The sequence below is a fragment of the Amblyomma maculatum genome, chromosome 8 (genome assembly GCF_055883805.1).
Source record: "Amblyomma maculatum isolate TAMU_Amacu chromosome 8, ASM5588380v1, whole genome shotgun sequence".
Lineage (NCBI taxonomy): Eukaryota > Metazoa > Arthropoda > Arachnida > Ixodida > Ixodidae > Amblyomma > Amblyomma maculatum.
Window position 1 is genome coordinate 84,855,688 of NC_139351.1, and position 26,614 is coordinate 84,882,301.

The 26,614-nt window shown below is 44.1% G+C and overlaps 2 protein-coding genes across 2 annotated transcripts in view; both read right to left on the bottom strand.

The window, feature by feature from the left end:
- Positions 1 to 26,614, bottom strand: part of LOC146181684 (uncharacterized) — a 106,224-nt gene that overhangs the window by 18,931 nt on the left and 60,679 nt on the right. The window contains exon 3 of the mRNA XM_084575830.1: positions 25,419 to 25,896. Coding sequence (XP_084431956.1) covers positions 25,419 to 25,896 — 478 coding nt within the window. The remainder of the gene's footprint in view (positions 1 to 25,418; positions 25,897 to 26,614) is intronic.
- LOC146181685 (uncharacterized) lies at positions 3,351 to 19,563 on the bottom strand. Its single transcript, XM_084575535.1, has 4 exons — positions 19,187 to 19,563; positions 14,856 to 14,952; positions 11,760 to 11,950; positions 3,351 to 3,659 (listed from the first exon to the last, which is right to left on the bottom strand). Exons 1-4 carry the CDS (start codon positions 19,373 to 19,375, stop codon positions 3,540 to 3,542), a joined length of 597 nt encoding a protein of 198 aa, XP_084431661.1. The 5' UTR covers positions 19,376 to 19,563; the 3' UTR covers positions 3,351 to 3,539.

The following is a 26,614-nucleotide window of genomic DNA, read 5'->3' on the forward strand; positions in this document are numbered from 1 at the left end:
ACAGGAACGGTCACTGCCACAAGCTATCCGCAATAACGATCAGTCCTGATGTTAGACCGGTTCATTTGATTTGTCGCTACGTTCGCTCCTATTGGTGGGATTAATTGCTTTTCGCGCTGATGTGCTGTTTCGCTTTTCCGGTCTTGCGCTTATGATGGACGTACTTAAAAGCCAGATTTGTTCGACATAAACCGGCTTCGGTTGAAAAAGGCACAAATTATGAGGCTTTTACAATGATCGGTGCCGGATTTGTCCTCTTTAAATCTGCGAATATTGAAACGACTCCTGTTACCTAGGATTTAGAACCAGAGGGTGTAAACAACAAATGGTGTTCCTGAAGGCTCAGTTATCGCTGAAAACCTCATATAAAAGCGAACTTTTTAAATGGCAGCAATTTTACCCTAAAGCATATATTCGGCAAACCAATCTCTACCACCCACTTTTAATAAGACGCCAACCTAAGCTCTTGCCTTGTTTAATTTAGAGCGCTTGCTGACGCCGGAGACCTGATCTTTGTGTAGGCGGGCGCGCGAAACTTTAAACTTTTATTGTGCGCGTGCTTCATTTCGGCTTTAAGCTTCATCGGATTTAGGCTGCCAACGCACAGAAACCTCCCAGGACTAAGGAATGTCTACTTCCTTCAAGCAATCCAGCTAATTTAAGCGCCCGTCAGGGAAGATGTTAAACAATTCTCGAATGCATGGTTCCATTACCATGTCTGAAAATGTTTGAATTGCACGATTTAAACTTACAGGCATTGTTACCTGAAGAAATTGCTCAACGACAGCCATAGACAGGCGCTAAATAACTACGTTCAACTTAAACTGGTTTTTAGCTATAAACATTGCATCTTTTATCACCAGTATACAAGCCACGTCTCTCGGCCTAACAGTTGGTTTGGTTTTGTGTGGTTTAACGTCTCAAAGCGACTCAGGCTATGAGAGACGCCGTAGTGGAGGACTCCGGAAATTTCGACCACCTGGGGTTCTTTAACGTGCACTGACATCGCACAGCACACGGGCGCTTGCTTTTCGCCTCCGCCGAAAAGCGGCCGCCGAGGCCGGGATTCGATCCCGCGTCCTTGGGAACAGTAGTCGAGGGCCTAACAGTTGGAGCTTCTGTAAGCATATGTTGTCATGTGGTACCGCGTGTGGTCAGTGGTCATCACGGAAGCCACTGGTTTGGGTGATGAATACTCAGAAGGTTAATCGAAAATGATGTCTTGTGAATAAAATTAGGACAAAATTTCTTTAGTCATATCTTGTGGTATGTGGATAGCAATATTGTGCAGCGCTCTGCTATGCAGCAAGACAGGTAATGAATTCTAAAGTAAAATAATGGTCGTTTCGGGAACGCGTTATGGCTTCCACTGGCTGGTATAGTTGATATTCCAAATGAGAAAGTTTATAAGGAAGCGTCAGCGACTGATTGCTGTTGGCCAGCGTGGTGTTCGGTCTAATCTGCATTGTTTTTGCCCTCTGACAGACTATGACCCTTGCCGACATAAACTGTTCATTCTATGCCGAAACTGATACTATTCTCGTAGTACTGAGCTCGGCAGGAATACATTTTGCGCCTTAGTCTGTATTTCGCCGCGTGCGGTCATAGTATGACGGGGATAATAGACGGGGGATAAGCGGTATATGAAAATGCAACAACGCTGCAGACTTCATTTCGTAGATACGTCCCAGGCAGTGACTCTGCTAGTCTCCAAGCTGTCTACGTTTAATCCTTAGCTCCTAAGAAAATGTTAACATGCAGAGAATGTTAGCATGAGAATGTGAACATGCAAAGACATTGTAAATAGCGAGGGTGAGCGACTTCTTTTGCAGTGTAGGGCTTGCACCAATATTGCATACCACGATTCTGCGACGTGAGAATCCTAGGTAGAGGCGAGCATCAAATAGCTCGTGAAACTCTCGAAGTCATACATAAAAAACCAGTTGCGAACTGTATCCGTGACACATCGGTTTTCCTTTAAGAGGCTGAGCAAACATTTCTGTCACGGCTGCTTTTGATAAAGTAGGTACTTTTCTTTGTTACCTTGTGCGCGTAGGCATTATCCCAGAAGGCTATATATGTCAGCTGCTTTCACGAGTTTAAACAGGTGGGGTAAGCGCTCGCGTTAAACTCGCGCGCGTGTTGAATACCCCGTTATGGCAAAAATCACGTTACACGTTCCATTTCACATCCCTTAATTGTAATTATACCTTTATGTCTCTTCTAGAGCACCTTTGTGAGGGAGATAATCACGCTGAATGGAGGTTGCTCAAACCTATTATCAGCATTTGCCTCCCGATTATACCGAAAGAGACTGTCAGACGAGCATGCATTGGAGTAAAGGATTATATGGCATTTAGTGCAACATTTTCCGCAGATTGTAAAACTCTATACATCGTGCACATTTTAATATATTTAACCAGTCTGCTGCTAGGTCTCTTGAGCATGTCTTGCAAAACAAATTGCGCTCGTTCGCACCTAATTTTTCTTAGGTACTGACACACGCTGATGGAAACATTCAGAAGGCGGCGCTGCATATGAACAAAACACGATCTCACTCTATGTGGAAAGAGCAGAGATTCGTGCTGTTCTGTTAGCCAAAATTTACACAACTACGGCATCTCTGCTGACGTTGTTGTGTTGTGAGCACAAGTATTCTTAGGAAACAGCAAGAGTCTTTAGTTTTCTGCAATCATCTTACTACTCCCCGTGACAATGGCACATATATGTTAATAGCATGACATCGCAGGAGACGCAGCCGCCAACATTTTGACTCATTTGTTAACAACCTTGCGCAATTTCAGGGTCAGCTGCTGTGGAAATTAAAGTGTTGAAACAACTAAATAAAGAAAATGAAAAAAGCCGAAATTCTCTTCAATATCTGGTTCACATGCTTTTTCCGCATAACATTGAGGACCCTTGGATACAGTTCGGATGTTTTGCCATAAACAATTAGGATAGATATACAGAGGGATTTAGGCTGTCCCAGATTCTTTTCATGGGCCTCAACGTTCATTATGAACATTATTTTAAATGTATATTGTTGGAAATGCAGTTACGTGGACGTTACGTGGACGTCACGTGGACGTCACGTGGACGTGGACGTTATTAGGATGAAACTTCCGTCACCGACCGAAATGCCAAATATTTAGATTAGGGTTTACCACTGTTGCTATGAGCCTAGAGTGAAATATTTGACGGGCAGGATCTAGAATTTTACTTCGCCTGCACAAAAGCAGGGTTTTCGAAATAGCCTAATTTGAAATCACCTAGCCATGCTTGCACTCCCCGCTCCTCCCCCCACAGCCCTGAAAGCACAGAGTGACAAAAAACATAACCACAATCAACATTTAGTAAAATTTTTACTGAAATATTGTATACACGGTTCATGGCAGTCTTTATATAGAATTTGAGTAAAAGTGCCGCTAAATTCACTAATATATATAGTGTGAATCAAGGCTAAAATAAACATTTGGTTATCTCTTATCAAACGAATGCTCCTAATCTATTCACTAGAAGCGAACCTCCCATCTGGGCATCTAAGGGCTTTTCGGGTGAGTGACTCCGATTACACCGCAAGCAACAATGTGTCCAGAGCCGCCTGTCATGCGGCTTTCGGGCGAATTACCTCGCCCCAGGTCATCCTCCAAGGCATGGATCTGCGCAAGAAAACAGAGCGAAGAAGGGGTCACGGAAAGTAGTGAAGTATCAAGTGTACTGCATTGCAAGAATGACACGGAAAAAAAAGTCTCACTGCAAAAATAATTTTATGCTGGGTAGCGTGTGTCAAAGCACGTCTAAAGCGATGGCATGAATAAAAAATGCTTAATCGCAGGTGCCATGGTTATTTTAATAATTTTCTGACAGTGAAGTTTCTTTTTTCTATCAGGCGTGCACAACAAACCTTTACATATCTTGGGCTAGCAAGACAGAAATGGGTTCGCTGCATTTCAACTCCAATATCAATGTTGACAACAACTTGGAAGTGATTTTGTATTCTGTTTCTCCGTGCTCACTCAAAAATTCAAGAACAAGGAAAGGGATGATAATGCTAAATGTTCGTTTCACAATCTAAGTGCATGTAGCAGCAGGCATAAATTTTTTTAAGACAATTTTTCTACACTAATGAAGGAAAAGATTATCAACATGGACCACATATCACCCTTGGGATACAAGCTCAGAAAACAACTGAAAGCCGTGGCACTCGTAAGCATTATCGCAGAGTCCTCACTTAAGCCGGTCACACCTATGGGCGATGGCCATATCCAGTCTGCATGATAACCAAGTATGCGAGCATGAAAAGGCTTAGGGCGACATAGCAAATATCGTATGACAAATAAAAGTATGGCAAATAGCCCTGCATGCACAAACTGCGGGTGCGAAGAGACTATAGGCCACATTCTTTGTAAGTGCCCCATATACAGCGAGGAAAGACAGTGCCTATGCCGTGCGCTGGAGCGTCTAGATGGGCGCCCACTAACTGAAATTAGGATCCTAGGTCCCTGGCCACAGCGATCGTCTGCGATGAAGGCCTCCCAGGCACTGCTCCGCTTTATAAAAAACACAGGACTGATCGAAAGGCTATGATTTTTTATGGTTTGTGATATGGGACGTGACATGTATGATGTAACTGTACTGTCCTCACCCATCCCTCTCTCACCCACAACTTTTATACCCATCTACCCCTCTCCCCCAGTGCAGGGTAGCAAACCAGTTCCTTTACCGGTTAACCTTCCTGCCTTTCCTCCTCATCTTCCTCCTCCTTAGGGCGACATTGACACACGCAAGTAAATTATGACCACAGCCGGAACAATTTTTTTGCTGTTTACGATGAGGTGCAGATAATTGTTTTGACATTTTACAACTCATTTCTCTGCTGACATAGTACGACACACTGAAAACGTAGGCGCTTTGTTCCCAATATTGTTCCTGTCCAATCAACTTTCTTGAGAGACGATGAAGGACAACAACAAGCAAGTCTCACTGCTCGAACCTCAGACAGGCTTCGCGTGCCACCTAAGCTCTGCTCTATTCCTTAATACCTGCCTCGTTCTAATCTATTTCTGGCATTTGGTCTTGCCTGCGCAGGCTAGATGGCGACTGCTAGCTAATGCCCCTGAGTCTCTTCCTCTCCCCTCATTCCTACTCCTAGACCATTCCGACCAGCAGCGGCCGACCGCGATCTACTGTGAGCACAACCAACAGGGGACGCCTGTTTCAATTACGCGCCCTGCATGCGAGGGCTTAAGTGTTGTACTGAAGCAGGCATCCAAACAAGGCAGAGGACGATCCCCGGTGGTTTCCAGAACTTGTTAGGCGAAAGGATTAGGGAATGAGAACCAGCTCATTTCCGTCGTTGTCCTCATGCTTATGGCCTTACTTTGCTTGCGAGCCAAAGAAAGCCAACAACTGGCGATATGTGCGTCACAAGATAATGTTGTGATTGTGCAGAGAACCAACACATTGAGAAACTGAGAAGGGTCAAACAAACAAAGAAAAAGAATAAACAAAGCACTGATATTTTTGTCACCAACAAACCCAGCGAATCGGGAATGAGTCGCTACCTTTCTGACTCATGGAAAAAGATTCTGGCACTATATTTGTTGCGTGCAGCCTGCCCTAGAAGAGGAGCGAAAGTATGACACGTGTCGCATTGCTGGAGAACTGGATGGTGAACAACAACAAGAAATACTGCTGAAAGTTTAAAGAACGAAAGTGGGCGCATTTTATACAGGCTTGAATGGCATGGGCAATGTAAAAAGTGAGATGATAAAATATGCACTTTCTAAAACTGTATTCGAAAGCAATTGTATTTAGCCTGTCTCGCACAGCAATTTCTTACAATTGCACCTAAATTATCTACACTTGTTCTTGCGTAGTCTTAGAGATGAAGTAAATGACATTTATCGGTAATTAAATTGGCCAACGATCCTATTTTTAATGCATGGATTGCATTATCTAATACATGAAGATGAAGCAAAGGATAAGAAACAATCCGCATACGGGGTGCTTACCGAGAGCTGCTCCCTGTAATTATAATTTCAGAACCAGCTACTGCCTGAACCTCAAAAAGGGTGCGGTCCAAGCAGAATGTTTTTCCTGAAAACTCTACCTCTGCTGCTGGTCATGTTTCACTACAAGCTGGAGTTTACTTAAGCCAGTAGAATGTACGTGAGAATCGAGTAATAAATAATTATTTTTTGACATTGAAGTTTGCAACCTTGTTTGAACGATGAACCGGAGATCACATCCCATGGAACCGATTTATCAAGCGCCTTATAAGAGCGGAAGCCAATTTTTCAATCCACTGTCGCGCCGCTGAGATTGCCTGCTGTCAGCTGCCGTTGGAAACTAATATTCTCAATCTCGTTGTTATGTTGTTATATTTTTGTTATTAGAATGGGTCGCAATTTCTTCGTTGTCAGGTTAATAACTTCATACGTGCTGTCTCTAAATCGATGTTTTTATACCACGTAAGCACGTGTTCAAATATGTGATATTTACACACCGACACTAGCTGTACACAGAATGTTTGAGTGTCGCCCAGTCTCTAACAAAAGCTCCCTTTGCGCTTCCACTCTCCACTGCTATCCAATTACTATGTGCAAAGCTGCCAGGTGCGGCGCTGTCCTCGTTAAACTTGGTGAAGTCGTCCGTAGTTCTGATGTTCTTATTCCTGCTCTTTAGCATAAGTTCTCGCAAGCTGGTGTTTAAGACCTCACTGAGTGGCAATGTCAAAAGATGTAAAACGCCTCCGTCAATAAATACATTCTTCGTTAAACCTGAGCTAAAGAAAGATTGTTGCACTGAAATTCAATTACCTAATCAACGGAAGCTTTCAAGTTGAAGACCTTCTGTTCAAGCGAGTTCTCTAAATTCGGTGTGAAGAGCAACTTTTCTTAGAAACGAAACTACTGGTGTGCGAAAACTCGTTTCGTGGTTAATTAGGACCTCTAATTTCATGGGCTTCCCGTTGCTAGCAGTCTCAACATTGGGAAGGCTTCAGACGAGTACTGGACCTGAAGGGACGCGATATGGAAACATGACGATTTCCTGGAGGTTGCCAAACTCATTACTTAACCCAAAATATTGATCCAGTATCAAAATACAGAAAACGAATGATTTCTTTCAGATGATGCACACCGATAAAAAAACCTCAGATGGGACAGCAGCCGCAGGACATCAGTAAAGCATACTAGAGATTTTCTCTGCTTTTGCACGCACCTCTTACTCTACTCATGGCCATAATCTCATCGCACGATTGCAAGGCATTACATATGAACACAATTTCTCCAGTGTAATTTTGCGGTTAATAACAGGAAAACACTCTTCGTATCAGCCTGCAGCATTTTCTTGAAGTTACAATGAGATCCCGAGAGAAATCGCCATTTGTCAAAGCCTTTTTGTGTCACGGAGTTTGGGACCCACATACGCGAGCATTACAGAAACTAGTCGTAGCACGTGAACACATAGTTTACAAAATCCTTACACAATGAAACCACCGACGAGATTGACTTCGCCGACCTAAATGTCATGCTGGAAACAATCATTGAGAGCTGCTGTTTCACAGCTGAAATAGCCTGATGCGGCAAAAATTTGTTTGTTTTTTCTCTTTCAGTTTCTGGAAAGCAAGAGGACGCTAGAATTCTACAAAATGCTGCCAGAAGTGATAAGATAAAATGCTTGGGAAGGAAAAGCTACACTTCATTACAATAGATTTCAGCTGGCAAACATAGAGAGGGGGTGGGGGAAGGGTGTATTTGCGAAAAAGAAGAAAGACTCACGTAGCATGCAAAAGCTAAATAATGAGAGCTTTAGAGAAAGAGCAGGTAATGCTTATTCTCTTATCGCGGAAGGTAATGAAGGCAAGGTAAACGCAGCCAAGCAAATTATCCAAGAATCGCCAGAAAACCATTCAGAGAATATTACACCCAATAAATAAACAAGTTAGAACAGTATTTGCTGTCTACAACGTATCAGCTTTCTCCTAAAAGGCCCGAAGCATTTATTACCCGCCTTCTGCGGTCATAGGTACATAATTGGATATATTAAAAATAAGGTTATTGAAGTCACCTAATTACTCAAATAAGAAAGCATGTTGCTGTTCGTATTAGGTTTAGAGCTTCCTCGGCTCAACAAGCGGGCTTATTGAGTCTTTAAAACGAAAAGCTCTAGAATCCTGGACAGTCATGGGGGCATATATAAAAGATTATGTTAAGAAAACGACGATTGTCCCTAAGATTACAGTCTAAATTTTCTTTCCAAATGATCGATCACCTGCTGAAATTCCGGCGACAATAAACAGGGCAGTATTAAGTTATCTTGCATGGTCGACCCACGGTGCACGTAACACTGCTTGTACCTCGTACGCTAATCCTACATACGTACAATGTCGTAAATAGCACAGGACATGTGACAGGCGTTTCACGGTGTTAATCACTTACACGGACATCTGATAGCTGTGATACTGGTGCTTAGATGAGAGGGTGGCGAGGAAGGCCCAAGATGTTGCCGATCATTTTGCTCTCTCTCCCTCTCCCCCTCTTTATCTCTCACCCCTCTTTATCTCTCACCCCTCTTTATCTCTCACCCCTCTTTATCTCTCACCCCTCTTTATCTCTCACCCCTCTTTATCTCTCACCCCTCTTTATCTCTCACCCCTCTTTACCTCTCACCCCTCTTTATCTCTCTCCCCTCTTTATCTCCCTCCCCTCTTTATCTCCCTCCCCTCTTTATCTCCCTCCCCTCTTTATCTCCCTCCCCTCTTTATCTCCCTCCCCTCTTTATCTCCCTCCCCTCTTTATCTCCCTCCCCTCTTTATCTCCCTCCCCTCTTTATCTCTCTCCCCTCTTTATCTCTCTCCCCTCTTTATCTCTCTCCCCTCTTTATCTCTCTCCCCTCTTTATCTCTCTCCCCTCTTTATCTCTCTCCCCTCTTTATCTCTCTCCCCTCTTTATCTCTCTCCCCTCTTTATCTCTCTCCCCTCTTTATCTCTCTCCCCTCTTTATCTCTCTCCCCTCTTTATCTCTCCGCCTGACGATTTTCCTGGTGGAAGTAGGGGTTTGTCTGAAATGCCTTCTATCTGCTCTGAATTTAAAGTTGGCTTCTTCCAAAGCACGCCTGTCCAAGGTAATGCACGCTTCTCAGTGCGGTTCTCAGTGCCAAAAATGAATACGACGCCACTTACCCGGTCATTTGATATTCGCCCGCATAACAAACAGAATAGAACACCTTCAGGCAAGAAAATTTCTAAAAAGATTCTGTAGTACTCGCCTCAAGCTTATGAACACTACACCAAACCGCAATTCAATATCACTGCAAGTGGAGGTGTATCCTAGTTCCAACATGTACGCTAAAAACGTCGGCACAAGGTGTTTACCTGCAAAATTAGCAGAGATGGGAACTCGCGCATTTAATTTGCAAGTCTATTCCAGCTTTAAATAATTCACTCTTCAGTTAAAACAGCTACTCTGCGCTGCAACGTAAAATCTATTGGCAGTTGGCAGCTTTGCGTTGTCCTTAGTCGCCACCTAACAAACGCGGTCTGTTAATAGGCGAGTTAAAATGCCTGAACACATTTTAGGCATGCACACTGCAAGCAACAATCATTTCTCTATTGAGAAAAGGCTCTAAGTACTCCTCAAGCTTTTTTAATTAGCATTCTGTGCAAACGTTTATGCCCCTTCTCTTTACAAAGACATAATTCTATCCTCCCTGTAAATGCCACATAAACTTAACACCCCCCCTCCCCCACAAAAGCCTTAACTACAAACACTAAGTGGCATCCCATCAGTGGCCGCTACTGTAATTGTCTGGTGCTCTTGACAACTGCATCGTCTTGATTTGCGAGTGACGCCCAAAGCGTCCAAGCCAGTTGCTTAGTGGGCAAGGCGGCCGTGCTCTTTAACTGAGTCACTGAAACTTACAGCGCTAAAAGGCGAATTCCGTAGCTTCAATTTTTGTATATTTGAGTCTCGTAACTTCCAAAAGTGGTCGGTTAAACCTGCCATCCGGAACTGGATTTGTGAAACGGTGGAGGAGGAACAAAGCCAAGCGTTTATTGAAATGTACATAAAGGGGATAAGGAACGGTCGGACCGAACCACTTTACCTAGTCGGAATAAAAAGGATAGAGGAAGCTATGGTAGGCACCACAGAAAGCTTTTAACATCGCTCGTTATTGAACACTACGCATCGGATTATTCTGTACTGAAGCATGACAGACTTTTCTCGGCAACTGCATTTCACCTTCAAGTAAAAAAGATTAGCTGGGGTTTAGCTTTAGTTAAGCCCGGTAGATTGCGAAAGCCTTAATAGTGGCTACGCTATAGTTCCGTTGTCATTTTTCTGTTTCTTGAACGCGTCGTTGCCGCATAGTTGCATTCCTACGTTCTTGACTGCTGAGCGAATATGCCGACAAAGAGTCTTCACTGTTCAAAGCGTCCATAACATTCCATTCGGAGTCGTCAGCGGTTGAGGACAGTTCAATAGAAGCAGGCGCACTCGTCTAGCTGCATCTTGAGCCCGCCCGTCGAGCAAGACGCTGTTCCCGTTCTTCACCTGTCTCTGTAGCCCGCTGTCGTTTCCTGGCTGTCATATGGAGACAATTACAGACGGGTTCATACCCAAACCTACTCATACTAAACAAAATGCACCCTACTATATATGCTGACAGATGTCCGTGGTGCGATGAAAAACCAACACTATATCACATCACATGGGCATGTCAAAACCTAGATGTGGTCCCCAAAATTCGAAACCCGAGTGCGGAACAATGGGAGACTCTGCTGTCCAGCGACCGCTGCGAAGACCAGCAAGGTCTGGTACAGCGAGCCCAACGGGCGGCGGCACCCAGCGGAGCCCTGGACTGAGGACAACCGACCATTGTGGAAAAGTGGACGAAGTCGACGGAGAAGACTCTTGTGGATACAATAAGCAGACATCTCTGAAGACGTCCAAAAACCGCCAAATAATATAGGGCTAAATAAAGTTTTCCCTCCTCCTCCTCCTGGCTTCATCGAGACGGCGGGACTTTTCTTTCTTTTTATCAGGACGCATAGCGAATGTCTCAGCTGAGCAAGCGCGAGCATTTTTATACCCATCGTTTTCCTCCTCCTCCTCCTCTCAACTTTGAGAGAAGAGGTGACAGCAGTGCCTCCACTCGGTAGCAGCGCGGTTCCAGCTGCAGTGCGCCGTGCCTACCGACCGCCACCACCCGACGACTCGACTTGGTAGCCCATTTCTCGCAGCTGGTATGACGTCACAGTGACGTCATCATCTCATCCGCGGCGCACCGTGCCTACCGAACGCCGCCACCCGACGACTCGACATGGTAGCCGATCTCTCGCAGCTGGTACGGCGTCACACCCATCTGGGGTCATCAGAGGTCAAACGTGCATACCGACCATGGCTACGCGAAGGGCTTAAAATAGGAGTAGTAATGCTTTCGCTATAAAAAAATCACTTATTTACTCCCATGTAAACTTTACTTGCTCCAACGAAAACCTAACCCTTCGCAAGGCGTTTGGTCCTGTCTTGGAAGCACACGTAAGGTAACTAACGAGACTATAGCCTCAAAAGAATATGTATTTATACGCTCATACGTTGTGATGTATGGTATTTCTCGTGTGGTAGATAAACAAGTTTTGTCTGTGGGATGACAGTATTTAACTTGGGAGTGGTGCAAAAATTAAGCATCACTAAGCTTCACGGTTGTACTGAGTGTCAAGCTGCGCATGTATCTCGCGTCTAAATACTTACTATGGCAGACCTTCCGACAATAGAATTTGGCCCGTTCAGAGAGACAAGCCGGTCCTTGATGGTAAAGAAGACTTCCCCGCGAGAGTCTGCCTCGACGTTTCCCAGGTCTCCGACGTGGCGAACAACGTCGACACGAGCTCCGTGCCAACTTCCCCGGCCCACGTCAAAGTGTGGGCCCGTGCTTACGCAACCTGCGTGGGCAAAAACGTGAGGTTGTGAGACTGTCCCTGTCTATTTGTAAAACGTGGAATAAAAAAACATGTGGATAAAACAAAACAACTGAGAGTTGGACATTCAGGGTACCCTGCGTGCGCGTGAATATGTGTGTTATATAACTGCAGTCATGTTTTTGAATACTGCCGTAAATTTAAATATAGAGAATACTTTTTGAAATAAATAAGGCATACAAATATATTGGCTATCTATTGTAGTTTATTACGATGGAGGAGAAAAGGGCACAGATGCATGTGTTTCACTCTCCTTCCATGCTCCTTGCCCTCATCAAATTTCGAATCGCGACCGACGAACATGTTCAGGGTTTCATGGTATATATGTGGCGCCACCAGGCTGTTTTTCTTTTTTTTTCATTTTATATCATGAGCAGTCTTAGCATCGGCTGTCACACGCTCATACATTGACAATGACGAAGACCGACTTTTACGCTTCTTCGAGACCATTGTAGCCAGGTTAACTCTCTTACACTTAGAATTACACTGAGCCCTCCGCTACAGGGACTCTGTTGTAAGCCATGGGTGGTTTTTGGACATTATACTTGGCACATCAAACCAGCTTTGAGTGCCCTCGAGCGCAAGCGAATCTGACACCTCAAAAGTAGGGAATCAAAGATAATTGTTGCCGTCAGCCGTCAGTGCATGCATCTTTACAAACTTTTATGCAATTGCCGACTTGTACTTAACGCATTCACCTGCTAGCGCAAAGATTCGTTCGTATGGTTTCCTTCCAATGCCGGCGTCATCATGAATCCCAAGCTAACCAGCAATCATTGCATGTGAGACATTCGCAAGTAATCCTGGGGGCCTTGTAGTACTTGGTGTTTCACTGCAAGCAGCCCTATCTCATCAACAACAAAACATCGTGTGACCCAGCGCACTCAGTCAACTAAGGCTCTCCTTCCTGGATCGAAGATGCTCTCTCTGTTCGCTATCTCACGCTACATGCGACACAGGGGGCCATGATTGATTGTTCCGCAGCTATTCTCGGCGTCTTCGTTGAATGCACGCTACGAGGCGATGAAAACTTGCGTCATAGTCTCAATATTTGTGCCAGAGTTCGTATACACAAAGTGAAGAGGATGCGAGAAAACGGCGCTACTTCAAGCACCTTTTTATTCTGAACTTAGGCAAGAACCTCTCTTCTTTTTGCACGATTGGGGATCGTGCTAGACCGTACCATGTTCCGCTGTAATTAAATGGCAACGAGACGAAAGGCTCCCGAAAGCAGCCAGAGATGTTCCTGGGCACTCTTTTGTTGCAGTCGCGTCACAAGTTCCGCAATCAGCGATCCTTCATCGCGCGTCTGTCTGTTCGCTTTCTCATCAATCTTCTGAGCCTCGGAGCTTGAGCGGAGAGTTCCCTTCGGAAGCCTGTCTAAGCTTAAGGCTAGAGGGCATGCAATTAAGGCACGTAATCTAGCGAGGTGCGACGTCGTCGTGCTCGCGTGATCCGTGTACACATCTGTGATGAAGAACCCTTGCTCCGTGCTTCTCTCCTCGTAGGTTCTCAGTAGTAGTTCCCTGTGTTCTTTATCGCGTGACGCTATGCCCTGGTGGCCTCCGGTATAACGTGCGCAGTTATGAAGGTAAACATTCTAGTTTATGGACAATTATAAGAAAGTTTCTGTCGAAGGAAATAGTTTGCTGTTATACGGAACTGATTTAATTTACTTTTGCGTGGTAGTATATGTACAGAGGAGATCACCTGAGCTAACGGTCCAGCATAAAAGCAGTGTGCCATCACCAAAGCCTATCACCTTCTGGCCGCAAGCCAACGAAAATGAATCCTTTGCAAACATTTCAGCTGTCAAAAGACGAATCCAATACTTTCTTCATTGATTATTGAAACAAATGCTGTATGTAACCTCAACCTTGTTCGAATCGAATCAAATTATGCTATGAGCTTCTCAAATATTCTTCCTCTCGAAGTTGAGTAAAGGTACATTGCTTCCCAGCCTACGCGACGGTAGACTCAACCAAGTCCTTCCCCACCCTTCATGCGTTCCTGTTTGCCCGTCTCATGTCCTGAGGTGTTGCCATAGTGTTTCTTTTGCAGTAAATGTGAAATAATTATTTTACAGCACGCTTCTCTTGACGGTTAGAGATAACACCTGATTTCGTCTTGCGACACGTTAGTCGATACAGGTGTTAGTTTATTAAATCATTTACTGTAATCCATAATTTATAGCATATAAACACAGCCTCAGTGTTGACGTTTCATTATTTGTGATATTGCTCATTTTGTAAATGTACTCCCGCACGTCGTGAATATTATTGAATACATTCGATTACTGATTAAATCGGCTCTATCTCTATTCGATTGGTATTAAATGCGGTTGCGATATTGCATATTTGCATTCGATTCGCTCGTGGAACTACATTAACTACATTATACGTGTACAATTCTGTAGCGGAGATGCACTGTTCGCATTAAATTCAACAGCGGAGTCCGACTATTCATGTTCGGCGGGGGAATGACGCTGCATTATTTGTATTCGATTAAGGTTCGCAAACAGTGCTTTTCGCACACATCTATTAACGGGTATGAGCCATGAAGTAACATCTGAGAACTGAATTACCGGATCATTGTTCTTTCGAAAAATTCAATCCAAGCAAATTACTATTGTGAGAGCGTAGCCGTTTACTAGACTTTACCTCTTCCGTGAATACCTGTGATATTCCAAATCTACGGGGAGCCTAAGAATCTAGTGTCTCGAGCCATGACATTTTTTTTTATCAATACACACGCTAAATAAGAAGTAAAAGAACAGCGCTATGCTTTTGACACAGTTCTCGTGGATGGTGCTTTTGTTCGTGAGTAAAAAAGATGAGTTGGACCTCAAGGCAACATCCGAATAACTCACCGTGAGTGAGGTCCCCGCGGAGATGAATGTGGAATCCGTGGAGCCCGGGAGACAATCCGGCTAGGTCACCCGTTATGGTCACAAAGTCTTCAGAGTCCTGCGCAGAACGCGATGTCCTTGTTGTACTGTCTAGTCCAAAAGCGCTTCCAAACACGTGCAATTCAGCATCTCAATCTTCACTCAGTCTACTATAAAATCGCTGCAAAATACGGCATTCCTGCTGCTGCGCAATTTAGTTAGGAAATGTTACAACCTCAAGCCCCGTGCCAAAGCGCCCTCTAGCTCTATGAAACTACGGTCATCAAATGTCCACCCCAGGTACAGTGGTAACAAAGTACGCGCTTGTCGACGGACGAATGCTTCAGAAACTGAGTGTCTGAAAAAAGTTTGTGGGGGATGCCACCGAATGCCAGAAATCACGAAGGAAAAAAAAAGTTCGGCGGCGATCGTCCCTAGGCACATATTTGAAAAGGTTCACTTAAATTGAAAGCAGGTTTCACGAAAGGCTTATAAGACCGAAGAAGTGAAAACGCCCCCCTCCCCCCCCCGCCCTATAGAAATAGAGGCCGTCAAACTTCCGTGCGGATGGTACAATAAAGGTGAAGTACTGGACAAATTGTGTTTGCAATGTACCTGCCATAAATGTGTGCAATATGATTAAGTAACCCTGTGTCGAGGCTTTATGTGGGCGCTTCTTTTAATCGTTACATTCTCCTTGGACTTCACATTTTTTTCATTTATATATATTTAAAATACAATGCTCAAAGTATATCTATCTTCTTCATTTATGTAGGCAAATGATAATACAGGCCGTCTGATAAGCTTTAGGTCCCAAGCATTAGCAGAAATATTTCGTTTCCTTAACGGAATCAACTTACTTGCTAAGAACTACGAGACGTTTCATGGACACACTTTTCTCTTGCGCCACAATGGTTTCTTGTACGCCGCAGGCAAGCTTCCGTTGCCTGGAAACCTCACGTCATGCCTAACTCGCAAAAACGGTTTTAGCGCAATCCAAAGCACATAATGTCACTAAGGAGAACAAAAAACTATACCATTTAGAACCATCTACAAAAGTTCTTTTTTTTTTTTTGTCCTTCGACCGCTAATCCCTACTCCTATCCATCACTCGAAGTCTTTCGCGAATGTGTGTCTTGCGACCGTCGTAAAAACAACTTTTGGTTTCTATGGTAACCGAGTAGCTGCTTCCTTTCATTAGGGATGCTTTCCACCATTCCCGTCTTTTCTTTAATGTCGCAATCTCGTCCCAAACTTTCTTCGGCTAGGAATTTCAGCTATTTAGCCAGGCCACACTTGGCTCGATTTCCTGCGGCTTTGCTCCATCTTAAAGTGAGCAAACGGAGCATGAGCTGCAGCCATGAAGAAAGTACTTGCCAACTGTGAAAGTTCCTTAATAAGCGAAAAACTCGTGCTAGAGCAAACCGAGATTTTATTGTCCCTTAAAGTCCCCTGAAAAGGGGGAGGGACATCGGAGTAATGCAAATGGGCACTAATATATAATTACTGTCAGTCACATCAGATCAGGATACCGGAGAAAAAAGGCTTCATTAACAACCATAACAAGCAGATTCCTCCATGTAGTTCAACAATAGTTGAACGCTCGCCTGCAGTCAGACAACAAAAGTCTGAAATGAAACCTCGGCATGAATCTGAACAGTCAAATAAGCCGCAAAACGGCTCCGACACACATTTACCCCCGTTGTGGCTTCCTGTCTAAAAGTTTACGCTGATGTAAGAAACAACTACTATGCACACAACTTTGGTGAGATCAGACGGTACATCTATACGCTAGTGGTATCGTGCATACTGCACCCAACTACGGATACGGAAAGTGGGTTCTGTTGCGTTAGGCAAAGGGCGTCGGCGGCTTAAAAAGCATCAATTGAATTAACGAGCCGTGACGGAAATTTCTTCCGACGAGTTATGCGTGGACTAAGGGCGAAAAAAAAAATGAGGACGCGGACGACATGGCCGGTCGGTATTCCTCGAAAACTTCAGAGATAAAGTACCTAAACTAAAAAAGGCACTTTGTTTCGCCAATCTAGGCGTCGCCTATGCCATCAAGCCAGAAAAGAAAACATTGGCGAACTTTACGATGTCGTTGACCTCGTTCGCGGGGATTTTTTAGAAGTTGGTGGCTCTAACCTCGGCCCAGAGCATGCAAGTTTGAAAGCTGCGGTTAGAAACGAGGTTGCCTTCCCACTGTTATCTTGATACTGTCGTTTTTTTGCAGGGTCGCCTATTTTTAGCCTCTCGAAAGGGACGCGGAAGTGAAAACGGGAGGCTGTGTCGATTAGAGCTGAACACTGTAGTGTGGACAGAAAGTGCTCTATTTTTATTCGCAGGAAAGTTTTTGCTTTCCTTGGTTAGCTCAACGCGAACAATGGGCGTTGATTCTTTCAACGAGAAAATATGCGCATCTAATTAAATTATTATCGTACAAAAACGGTGGCTTCGAGCGGCTCGACAGCAGAGCTTGTGATGCATTATGTGAACAAAGCGCAAAAGAGCAGTGGGCAATAGAAAAACGAGAACAGTCATCAACGTCCGGCGCTGCCTTTTTTTTTTGCGCTTCGCATATGCTCTGCTTTGTCGCAGTTCCGTTTGAATGCGCTGATAGCTGTGACGTCAAGTGCCTAATTGTTCCCGCTAACAGTGAATATAATAGCAGTCTCTCATATGCCTGTAGTCTTTCTGCGCTTAGCATAAGCAAAGGCTGACTGTTGTCGGTTATCTTAAGATCAGAACTGTGTGTCAGCGCAAACAGCTTCAATTTTTTGTCACTGATGAGCCGAAGCAACGATTAAAATCTCTCAAGGCAGTGCAGTAAATCAAAGCTTATTTATGTAGAAATTACTCATGCTCAAACTGGAGCAAAGGTGTTAGGTAAAAACTGTCCTCGCGTTCGCAAAACAACCTAGAGCTAAAGCGAATTTTTAGCCGTCGATTCGACAAGCAGGTGATCCCTAATGTATTGAACAAAAAAAAAAAAGAAAAAACAGTTTCCACAATGAGAAACCAGCTTGCCTAAATAACAAAAGCCAGTACCCATGTTTCAACCACTACAGCTGCCAATATGCCAAGAAGAAAAAGAAAGGTGTCATACGTGCAGTTAATTTGAGTATGGAATGACAATCATCTGTTATCACTGTCCTGGTTTATTTCCGACAGCACGAGGCTTTGTTAGAACAGATTCCATATTAAATGTCTGTTTTCGTGTTTCCCCACTTTACTTATGCTCACTTGCTTTCAAAATAATATACATGGCTCAAGGTGCAGGTGACAGGGGCGGCTGCGGGGACGCACCCGGGCGCTGCTGGCTACGGAGTACACTAGGCGGTGGTATGACTAGGGACTAATAGACACTCTCGCAGGCTACTACGTGCATGGCCATGCGTAGTGAATTTATTGCTCAGGTGCTCTCTTACTGACGGTTCCATGGCCCCCAACTATACCGCAGGTTTCTGCCACCCGCTTACGGAACATGTCATGCCTGAACTATTAAAATTGCTCACTGACTTTAGTACTGGCAAAGGAATAGTCGTGCTATCAAGTACGCGGGCACTTTCAATATCACAGCTCGCCGGAGGATCAATTTGCCCATCTCTTAGGCAATGTTCCGTCACTAGTACATTCTTGCCGTCATTAAAGCAGTCTTCGAAAGAAGGCCCGCCAGCTATTGTCTCAGAAACAGCAAAAGTTGGAATGAACAAGAGTCGAGATGGTATCAGGCAGCCATACTACGCTTGGGAATAAGGAATAACCCTCCTGATGTCCTAATTGAGAACTATTATCGTAACACTGACCTCGGAAGTGGGACGTTTCTAGGTACTTGTTCATTTTATCTTGCGTGAGCGCCAATTCGATGCCGAAGACGTCTCGTAGCAGCTATTGCGAATTCCTTTTAATAGGAATAATAAATTAAGTAACCCTTTAAACATCAGTTACAATGAACACGTCATATGAATCATATATTTTACGTTTTATTTGTCCACGTGCAGTTTTAAATAACATGGAAGAGATCTTGGTATTGAGTGTGGTTCGGCTCCCTTACACGCGCGGATTTTCTAAACGACGAATTAAACAAAAGAGCAACATGATTTGGTGTGCGCCGATTTGTTATTTCACGATGACTGGCCTTTAAATTGTTACTTCTCTTGAAAATTTAAAGCCCCATTATACACTACTTTTATCGGCGCTTCTTTCTGGCATATTCAGTCGCTGGAGGCACACTGCCAGCTGTCCCCCGTGCCTGGTCGCGCGTTATGCTTAGTTTCAGCACTACGCAGAATGAGGAAAAAGGTACTCACCTTCTGATGAAAGTTGAGCACTCCAGTGACGTTGCTGCCTTGGGACTGAGAGAGGACGCAAATTCCGTCAGTCACGACCGGCTCCTCTATACGGCGAGCAAAAAGGTGGTAGTCGGGGCCAAGTAACATTGACCGGCAACGTCCCGTCCACAGTAGCGCTAACGAAACGAAGGTTAAAGCGTAGAGCATTGCGACGGGACGAACGACTAGTCGTGCGGAAATCAACGTTTCAGGGTGAAGCTGGTTTTTGAAGAGGATTCTTCAGTTCGCCTTTCCAGAAACGTCCAGAGAGGCGCTTTTCACGTTACTAAGACAGCAGTCAAATACGCTAAGCTTGTCAGTTTTGTTTGCACAGGCTGAAGGAGCCACGCCCACCAAAGAATGCGCACTCTCCCGGACCGTCGAGTCACAATGAGAAAGCGTTCCGAGGATAATTTCTCACCGATTTGTTTTCTTTCTATTTTGAATGTTTAGAATTAACGCGATCGCTATCTGGTTAAGGTGAGACTGCGTAGCCCGCGCTGGAAGCGCTATGTGCATGAATCGCACTGTCATTGATCAGGGGTGATTTTCATTCAGTATTGCTATCACCTGCTGCCGCATATGATAGCTAGGCTTTCGTGCTATGTTGACCCGCAAACCATACAAGAAACTACATAACTGCACATTTCAGTAGTGCAATGTGCTGGTCGTGTGTTTCAACACTTAGCGACACAAGAAACGGCTGGCTGAAAACTGGAAGCAGGACCATTACCTAGACTTTTAACCAAATCTAAATTTGGCGAAAACGTTTGTGTTGCTTGCTGTGGTTCTGCATCCAGTTTTTGGCTGGTCATTTTTTAGGTATGCAAATATATATGGAAAATCATTTCGGTAATAACCCAAAGCGCATTCAGAGTCCTGAAATTTAATAAATATTGTTGCAATGGGCATGATTTCTTCACGAGCAAGAAATAAGTAGAACGATTTGTGTGAATGCGCTCGACTAGTATTTCCTTGGGAAGGATTGATGTAATCTAGGGTTATACGGGACGCCATCTGGTCAGGCAGGCTAGAAGTAGTCTCGGGTAAGAAAATAATTGTCAAAAATTGTCAGAAAGATGCCTTGAGAAAGATTGAAACAGCCAATTTTGTCGCAGCACTGCTCTATTATCTAAAAGCGCCATATCTTTTAATTTCTTTCAACGCAATCCCAGTGAGTTCATTTTTTTTTCTAGCGCGGTGCTATTACAGCAATACGACCACTAGAAAGCTGCTACAAGAAGAGTAGGAAGTGACGGTATTTTGTTTTTCTCTCCTAAGAACGGGCAGGTAAGGGCGCGAAAGTATCATCGGAAGGCTTTCAAGTTATTGAGAGTACGAGCCTGTTTTTATGCTATTTCTTGTACATTTCACAAATATAGATAAGTATAAATTAAAGCACGATGCTAGCAAACTTTGGCTTCGCAATTGTGTTTTTGCATCCGAGCATCCTTTCATGCCGATTCTTTGTGCAAAGCCGCATCTGGATCTGCGCTCAAATAAGGTCGAAGTGCCTTGCGCAAACCAGGCGCAGTGTCGCCTAGTAAACAGTGGGGAGTTGCAGTGTTCGCCTTATAAAGGACCCTAGAATAGCCGGGAGCCACAACAGTATTTGGCTTCTATTTATATTATAGCACTTTGTTGAAACAAGTGCACTCTGCATTTTGTTTTTGTTTTTTTTTGCGTGCCACATTAAGTGGCGAAGAAAAAGTACGAGTAGAATGTATGATGTTATATGTTTTCATGAGGGATACACTGTTTCGATAGCATGACACTAATGTAACAGCCGTGGTCTAGAAATAAAGGCGAAAGGTGATAGTAGACAGCGTACAGTAGACAAATATGTATCGCTTCGTCATTCACTCGGGGCCTTGAAGAACATATTTGTAGAGAGCAGCATAAAATGTGGCACAGCTTAGTATGTTCGCACGGTAAGGTATAGTACGGACATGGTATATAGTATGCTATGGTATGATATGATATAATACGATATGATATGGTATGGTATCTCTATGGTACGGCACGGTACGGTACGGCACGACATGGTTCAGCATGCTGTTGTTCGGTGCGATGTGGTACGGCAGGGCATGGTTGCTATGTAATGAAGGGTTTATGACAGATGTCCTAGTTAAGGACTCCGTCTTAAATTGGTTGGTCTGGAGTTCTTCTAAAGTACGCGTCACCACCGCATAGTAATCGACCGTTTTCAAATTGATCTTTCATCCAAATTTCGGTCGCGATGACCCACACTTCATACCGCTACTTGAGGATAAGTAGCCGAAAGCTCAATCACGTAAGCTTTTTCGGAGAGTGGACAACAAAATAGCTGATATTCATTAAAATTCACATCTTCTAAACACTGATGCAGCTAGCATTGTACATTAAAGCGGCAATGGGTTTGCAAGAACCTTACCAGGAATATATTTTACAAATTATTGAGGTCTTCTTTTTAAATGAATTGCGCTCAAATCGTTTTGACACTAGAGTGTAAAATAAAAGCCACGAAGAAATTATTGAAAAAAGAAACTTCGTGAAGACCATGTGCTAAGAAACGTTACCGCGAATTTACTTGGTGCAAAGGAGGAAGCAGTTTGCAAGCTGGCTTCTTATATTAGTGGTCATACATTGGTTTTGTTGCTGACTGTTGTAGAACTGTTCTTAAATAACATATTTATTGTGTTTTGTACGCATGCACGCTGAAAGGGTATACATGACATTGTTTTCTCAAAATTTGAACATTTTCGTTTTGAAACAGTATCTACATGGTCGCAAATAATTAACAGAGCGGGACATAACAGAACAAGGTGTGGAGAACGTAACTCTCAATGGAACCTATCCTTGATAATCTGCCGCAGTTCTAGAAATATGCAGCGAAACCGCGTTTAAACCCAACAAGTCACACGAACAACCAAGCAAGACCGAAAGCGGTGGTCTGGCCACTGATCATCAACGTCGGGGTGCATTTTGCACCATCTTAACTCCAAGAGCAAAAATCGTGCCAGTTTTCTCAATAGTATAACGAAACCCATACCTAGTTTTGGTTTTTTGTTTTTTTACTGTGCAAAACTAAGACTGTTTAGGAAGGACCTCAGCTGCCAAAAGTAAATTGCGTGCAAAAGCACATCTGCGTTCATTTCTGTTCCTGTTGCTGCTTCGAGTAGCACATACCAAAATGCATATTGTCGCAGTATACTACAATATGTTAAACACCATCCGAAATATGCATGAAGGCCGCCCAAATAAAGCCGTACGAATGTGTGCGCAAAGCTGAAGAGTAGCACTTCTGGCTTCGTAGACAAGGATCGCAGTGAGTTCCACTCCCAGCCCACAAATACCGGCGTTGGCAGTTCCTATCAGTTCGGCCGTAATGCGACGTCTCAGCCCATCTCATCACTCACTAACTGCTGACTTTGACACATCACAACTCCTTTCTCTAGAAGCACCTACCACCCAACTCACACCATGTTCACTTTCATACAGAAGAAAATTTCTGTCGCTTGTGTGAAGCCTCAGCTTGAAGTAAAACCATAAAAACGTCCACTCGGGTAAATCCAATTGCGTGCTATAAACACTTAAACTGGCAAAGTAAATAAACTGCTTACGCCTCTGTGAACCTGTAAAGATAAGCTTTATATTGGTGAGCATGTTATCGGCAGGATCTAATATATTCGGTGGCCGTCATATTGTCACTACCACAGCCACCGGTGCCGTATCAAGGTATACATGATGTAATTAATGAAATCGGACTGATTTATCCGTATATGTACAAAACATATATAAGTTAAAGCTCCGAAAGAAAGAAATTAGCAAAGTTTCATACAATAGCGCGCAAAAATGAGGTATATCCAACGTAATATACAAAGGAGCACACCAATACTGAATGAGATTTTCAGCGATGTTTTGGTAAACACCCCTCAATGTTTCCCGCTTCTCCTTCTCTTCCTCTCTCGTTATCGTGTTCTGACGCAAACTCGCCTATCGTATCATAATCCTCCGGGTGAAGTCGTCAGCTATTTTCTAATTGTGTTTCCAGTAAATTGAATAGGTAAATGTGGTTTTATCCTATGCTAACCATAGCAGGCTATTGAGACTTTTTCCTCAAGAAATCCCCAATCATATTTCCAGAGCACCCGTCCGACATCCGGGCGCACGGCTGTCTATACAATACGAGAAAATGGAATGTTGTCCAATCTCTCAAACTTGGCCTGCTCTTTGAGGAGGACTTGTGGTCGACGTGTTTTCTGAGCCAGCTAGTTTACCAGCGGAGAAGATATAGCATCGCTGGTTTCGAAACAGTCTCCATGCCTCGCTACCAAAGCATGCCAGCCATCGCTCTGTTTTATTTTTGGCAAGCAATCGTATTTCAAAGTCCATTCGCCTATCCAGGGAGTCAGTGACACGTGAATGCGATCTCGGAGAGTCGGTGTATTGAGTTCAAGTAGCGTCGGCGCACGGTTCCGCAGATGATATACAGGCCTCGTCCAGATGGGATATGCAAGCTCGGAAGTAACTTTGAACAAATACGCACCATGTTTATCTAGTAAGCCCAGCCTGAAAAACGGCCACCTCTCCCGTTCCCTTGTTCTATTATTATTCTTCCAGTTGTTTCAAGAATGCCGTTTTCTGGTTCTCACGAGAAAACTCTCATCTTTCTTATGGCTCCGGTCATTGAAGTGCGGCCCAGACCAAATACGCACTCCATCAAGCTGTATTGGGATGTCACATATGCCGGTACGCTTTATTTTCGACCACTGACGCAATCTTTGTTTCTCTTTCTTCACAGACAATACGAACACACTGTCCTATGCAAGCTTTCAGGGTATAAGAGTCACATGGTGTATGCCTTTGGTTTGATATATAGGCACCCAGATGTTTCGCATCCATTGTCTTTAGGGAGTTCTAGAGGTCACTGTACGTATCCGCCTGAATGTGGTATGAGCAGGAGTAGGACAATTGAAATGGTCCTGTGGTATTTCTTTTTACTGAGCTGCTTATTTTCGGTTGTTTTAACTTCGTTTCAGATATGTGCTTGGTTTAGCAACCAAGCTCAATTCATCATAACACTAGTAAACAACATGACAATGCTTCAAAATATTCTAGCATTTGAAAAAACGTCATTGTTATTTATACTTTCTTGATTATTAGAAAGCCGACATTTTTTCCCAGGGTAAAAGAAGGCAACTCGATTCGGAAGGTAGACTAAACCTTAGGCAGAATAGCAATAAATGTTCGTCGAGAAAGGCGCAAGAACTAACCACTTTCCGATAAGTTATTGATGTTAGAGGACTAACCTAGCAAAACTGTTTAACTTTTGTTGATCCGCACGTAGTGCTTTGACACTATAGACAAACCCATCGGAGTTGATTGGAACCATTTCACTTCGAGGCTGAGTATTCGGCTTCCATGGACACGAATCTTAACAACTAATCCACAACGATGTTGTTGTTTTTTTCGTCAATGGTGTTTGCACGTGGTTAGGTACCAAAATACTATATATACACACTATGTGCAGTGATCAAAGCCGCTGTTGAGCTGCACTATCTTCACATATAAGACAACTAAGAGGGCGGCAAGGATAAACGCCGTGTCAACAGGGGAAGAAATTCTAGTCGAAAGGAAATTTGTCAGAAATTTGCTACTAAATTTTCCTCCTAAATCTCTATTAGTTGCTCCACCGCGACGATTGCTTAGCTCGTTGAAACCAGATTTAAATAGGGTTATATCACCGCCATTTTTCAGCGTGAACAGCCGCACTAATTTTGTTAGAGATTTTCACCTGCTGCTTTATATTACACCGCGGTGAACGATAGTTTTTGGCGTTTTCACTTGCTCAAAAAATGATTTAGGCAGCGTTCCTTAAATTAAAAAAACATTCAAATCAGCAGTGCTACTGCCTGCTTTTCGTCCTGTCCGTCTGCGTTGTATCAAGCTATAAATTAATATAAGCTTTCTACAACGGGGTCTTACTTAATCACAAAGATAGGCGAAATAAATAATGGTCGTTGTTCCTTTGTCTGGAGGCGTAGCGTACAAATATACCGCGCGTATACGGGGCGAGCTGAAAGCTGCCGCATACTGAGTGTAAGTGTCATGGCCGCTCTCTCTTGATGCACTGCGCCATCGAGGAAACCACGAACTGCCAATTTCCGCAGACATTGAATGCTATCCTGTTAATGGTGGCCTTACGATGAATAACTGCTATTTCACTTGCCTTCGAAGTGCAACTTGAGCCGCCATGACCCTCTGTCGTTCCACAACCAGGAGGCAATTGGGACAGCGGCAGTCCTTCCAACGACAACTCCTCTTGTGACCCTTGAGGCAAGACACCACGCCGTGGTTGCGACAGCGGGCACACTTGGGTGTCCTCAGGGCTCGACCTGGAGGCCTTTGAAGCGGCGGAGGTGGGGGAAGACAGACCTGAAGTGCTGGTGGCTCACCGCAAGACGATGACGAGCCAATCGGTGACGTGGTGGATATTGCTGGTGAAGAGGAGGGGCACGAGGAAGATAGGGACGCCAGAGGAGACAGTGCACCGATGGCTGCTTCGACAGCACCAGAAGGTGTCGAAGAAGATGTCTTGGAAAGGTCGTGCGCACGTCCTCCCGAGGAGTCGGGTTCCCTGTAGGGAGACGTGGAACTGGGCGTCGACAGAGACGACGAATAAGCGGTCACTTTGTCCGCTAATGGCACTGAAAGAAACGGAAGCAGAAAAGAACGTATAACTTTTTTTTTGCAAACTGAGTGGTGGTCTTTGCATTTCATCATTTATATCAATTTTGTAATGTCTCGAGGATATTTAATCATTACTTCTGTTGTAAAATCAGCGCTTGTATAGATGTATCTACCTAACTAAACGCAGCGCGTTGTTCTCTTCTAAGCGTTACCCCGCCCCTTTTAAAAAAAAAACTAGACAACATTATCTTATCCACGCAATACGCGGCGCTGCAGCGCTGGATTTAGAGAATACCTAAATTATGCAACACAAATTACTTAGGGACTGTCACACACATGATAAGAGGCTAGCACAGCATCCTGACTTACTTAGATCATGGGCAGGCACGTACAACGCATAGAACATTAAATCATGAACTTCTTATCCCTGACGAACAGAGGTACTATAGCAGCATGGTCCGTACTCTTTCTCGTAGTCTGGTAGGCTTCCAGAAGCTTCCGTTTCGGCTGCGTTCTTGCCTCCAGCAACATTCGTGACGTCACAAAACTGTGCAATGTTGTTCTTGGCATATTAAGTTATGCAACTGGCAACGCGCGGTGATTATCACTTTCTGGGTGTTACATGGGCCTCGAGGGAGCACTTGCTTTTCCACAAGGTATATACATCGGACATAACACCCAGTTTTACGTGATATTAAGTTGGGCTAAATCGATGTCCTTAAGAAAATTCCTTCT

Excerpts from the sequence above, each read along its gene's own strand:
- LOC146181685 (XM_084575535.1), bottom strand. The coding sequence starts at position 19,375 with ATGCTCTACGCTTTAACCTTCGTTTCGTTAGCGCTACTGTGGACGGGA. Across the intron at positions 14,953-19,186 it reads TGCTCAACTTTCATCAGAAG|GACTCTGAAGACTTTGTGAC; the intron begins GTGAGTACCTTT and ends CGTTCTGCGCAG. Across the intron at positions 3,660-11,759 it reads TTGTCGGAAGGTCTGCCATA|ATCCATGCCTTGGAGGATGA; the intron begins GTAAGTATTTAG and ends TTTCTTGCGCAG.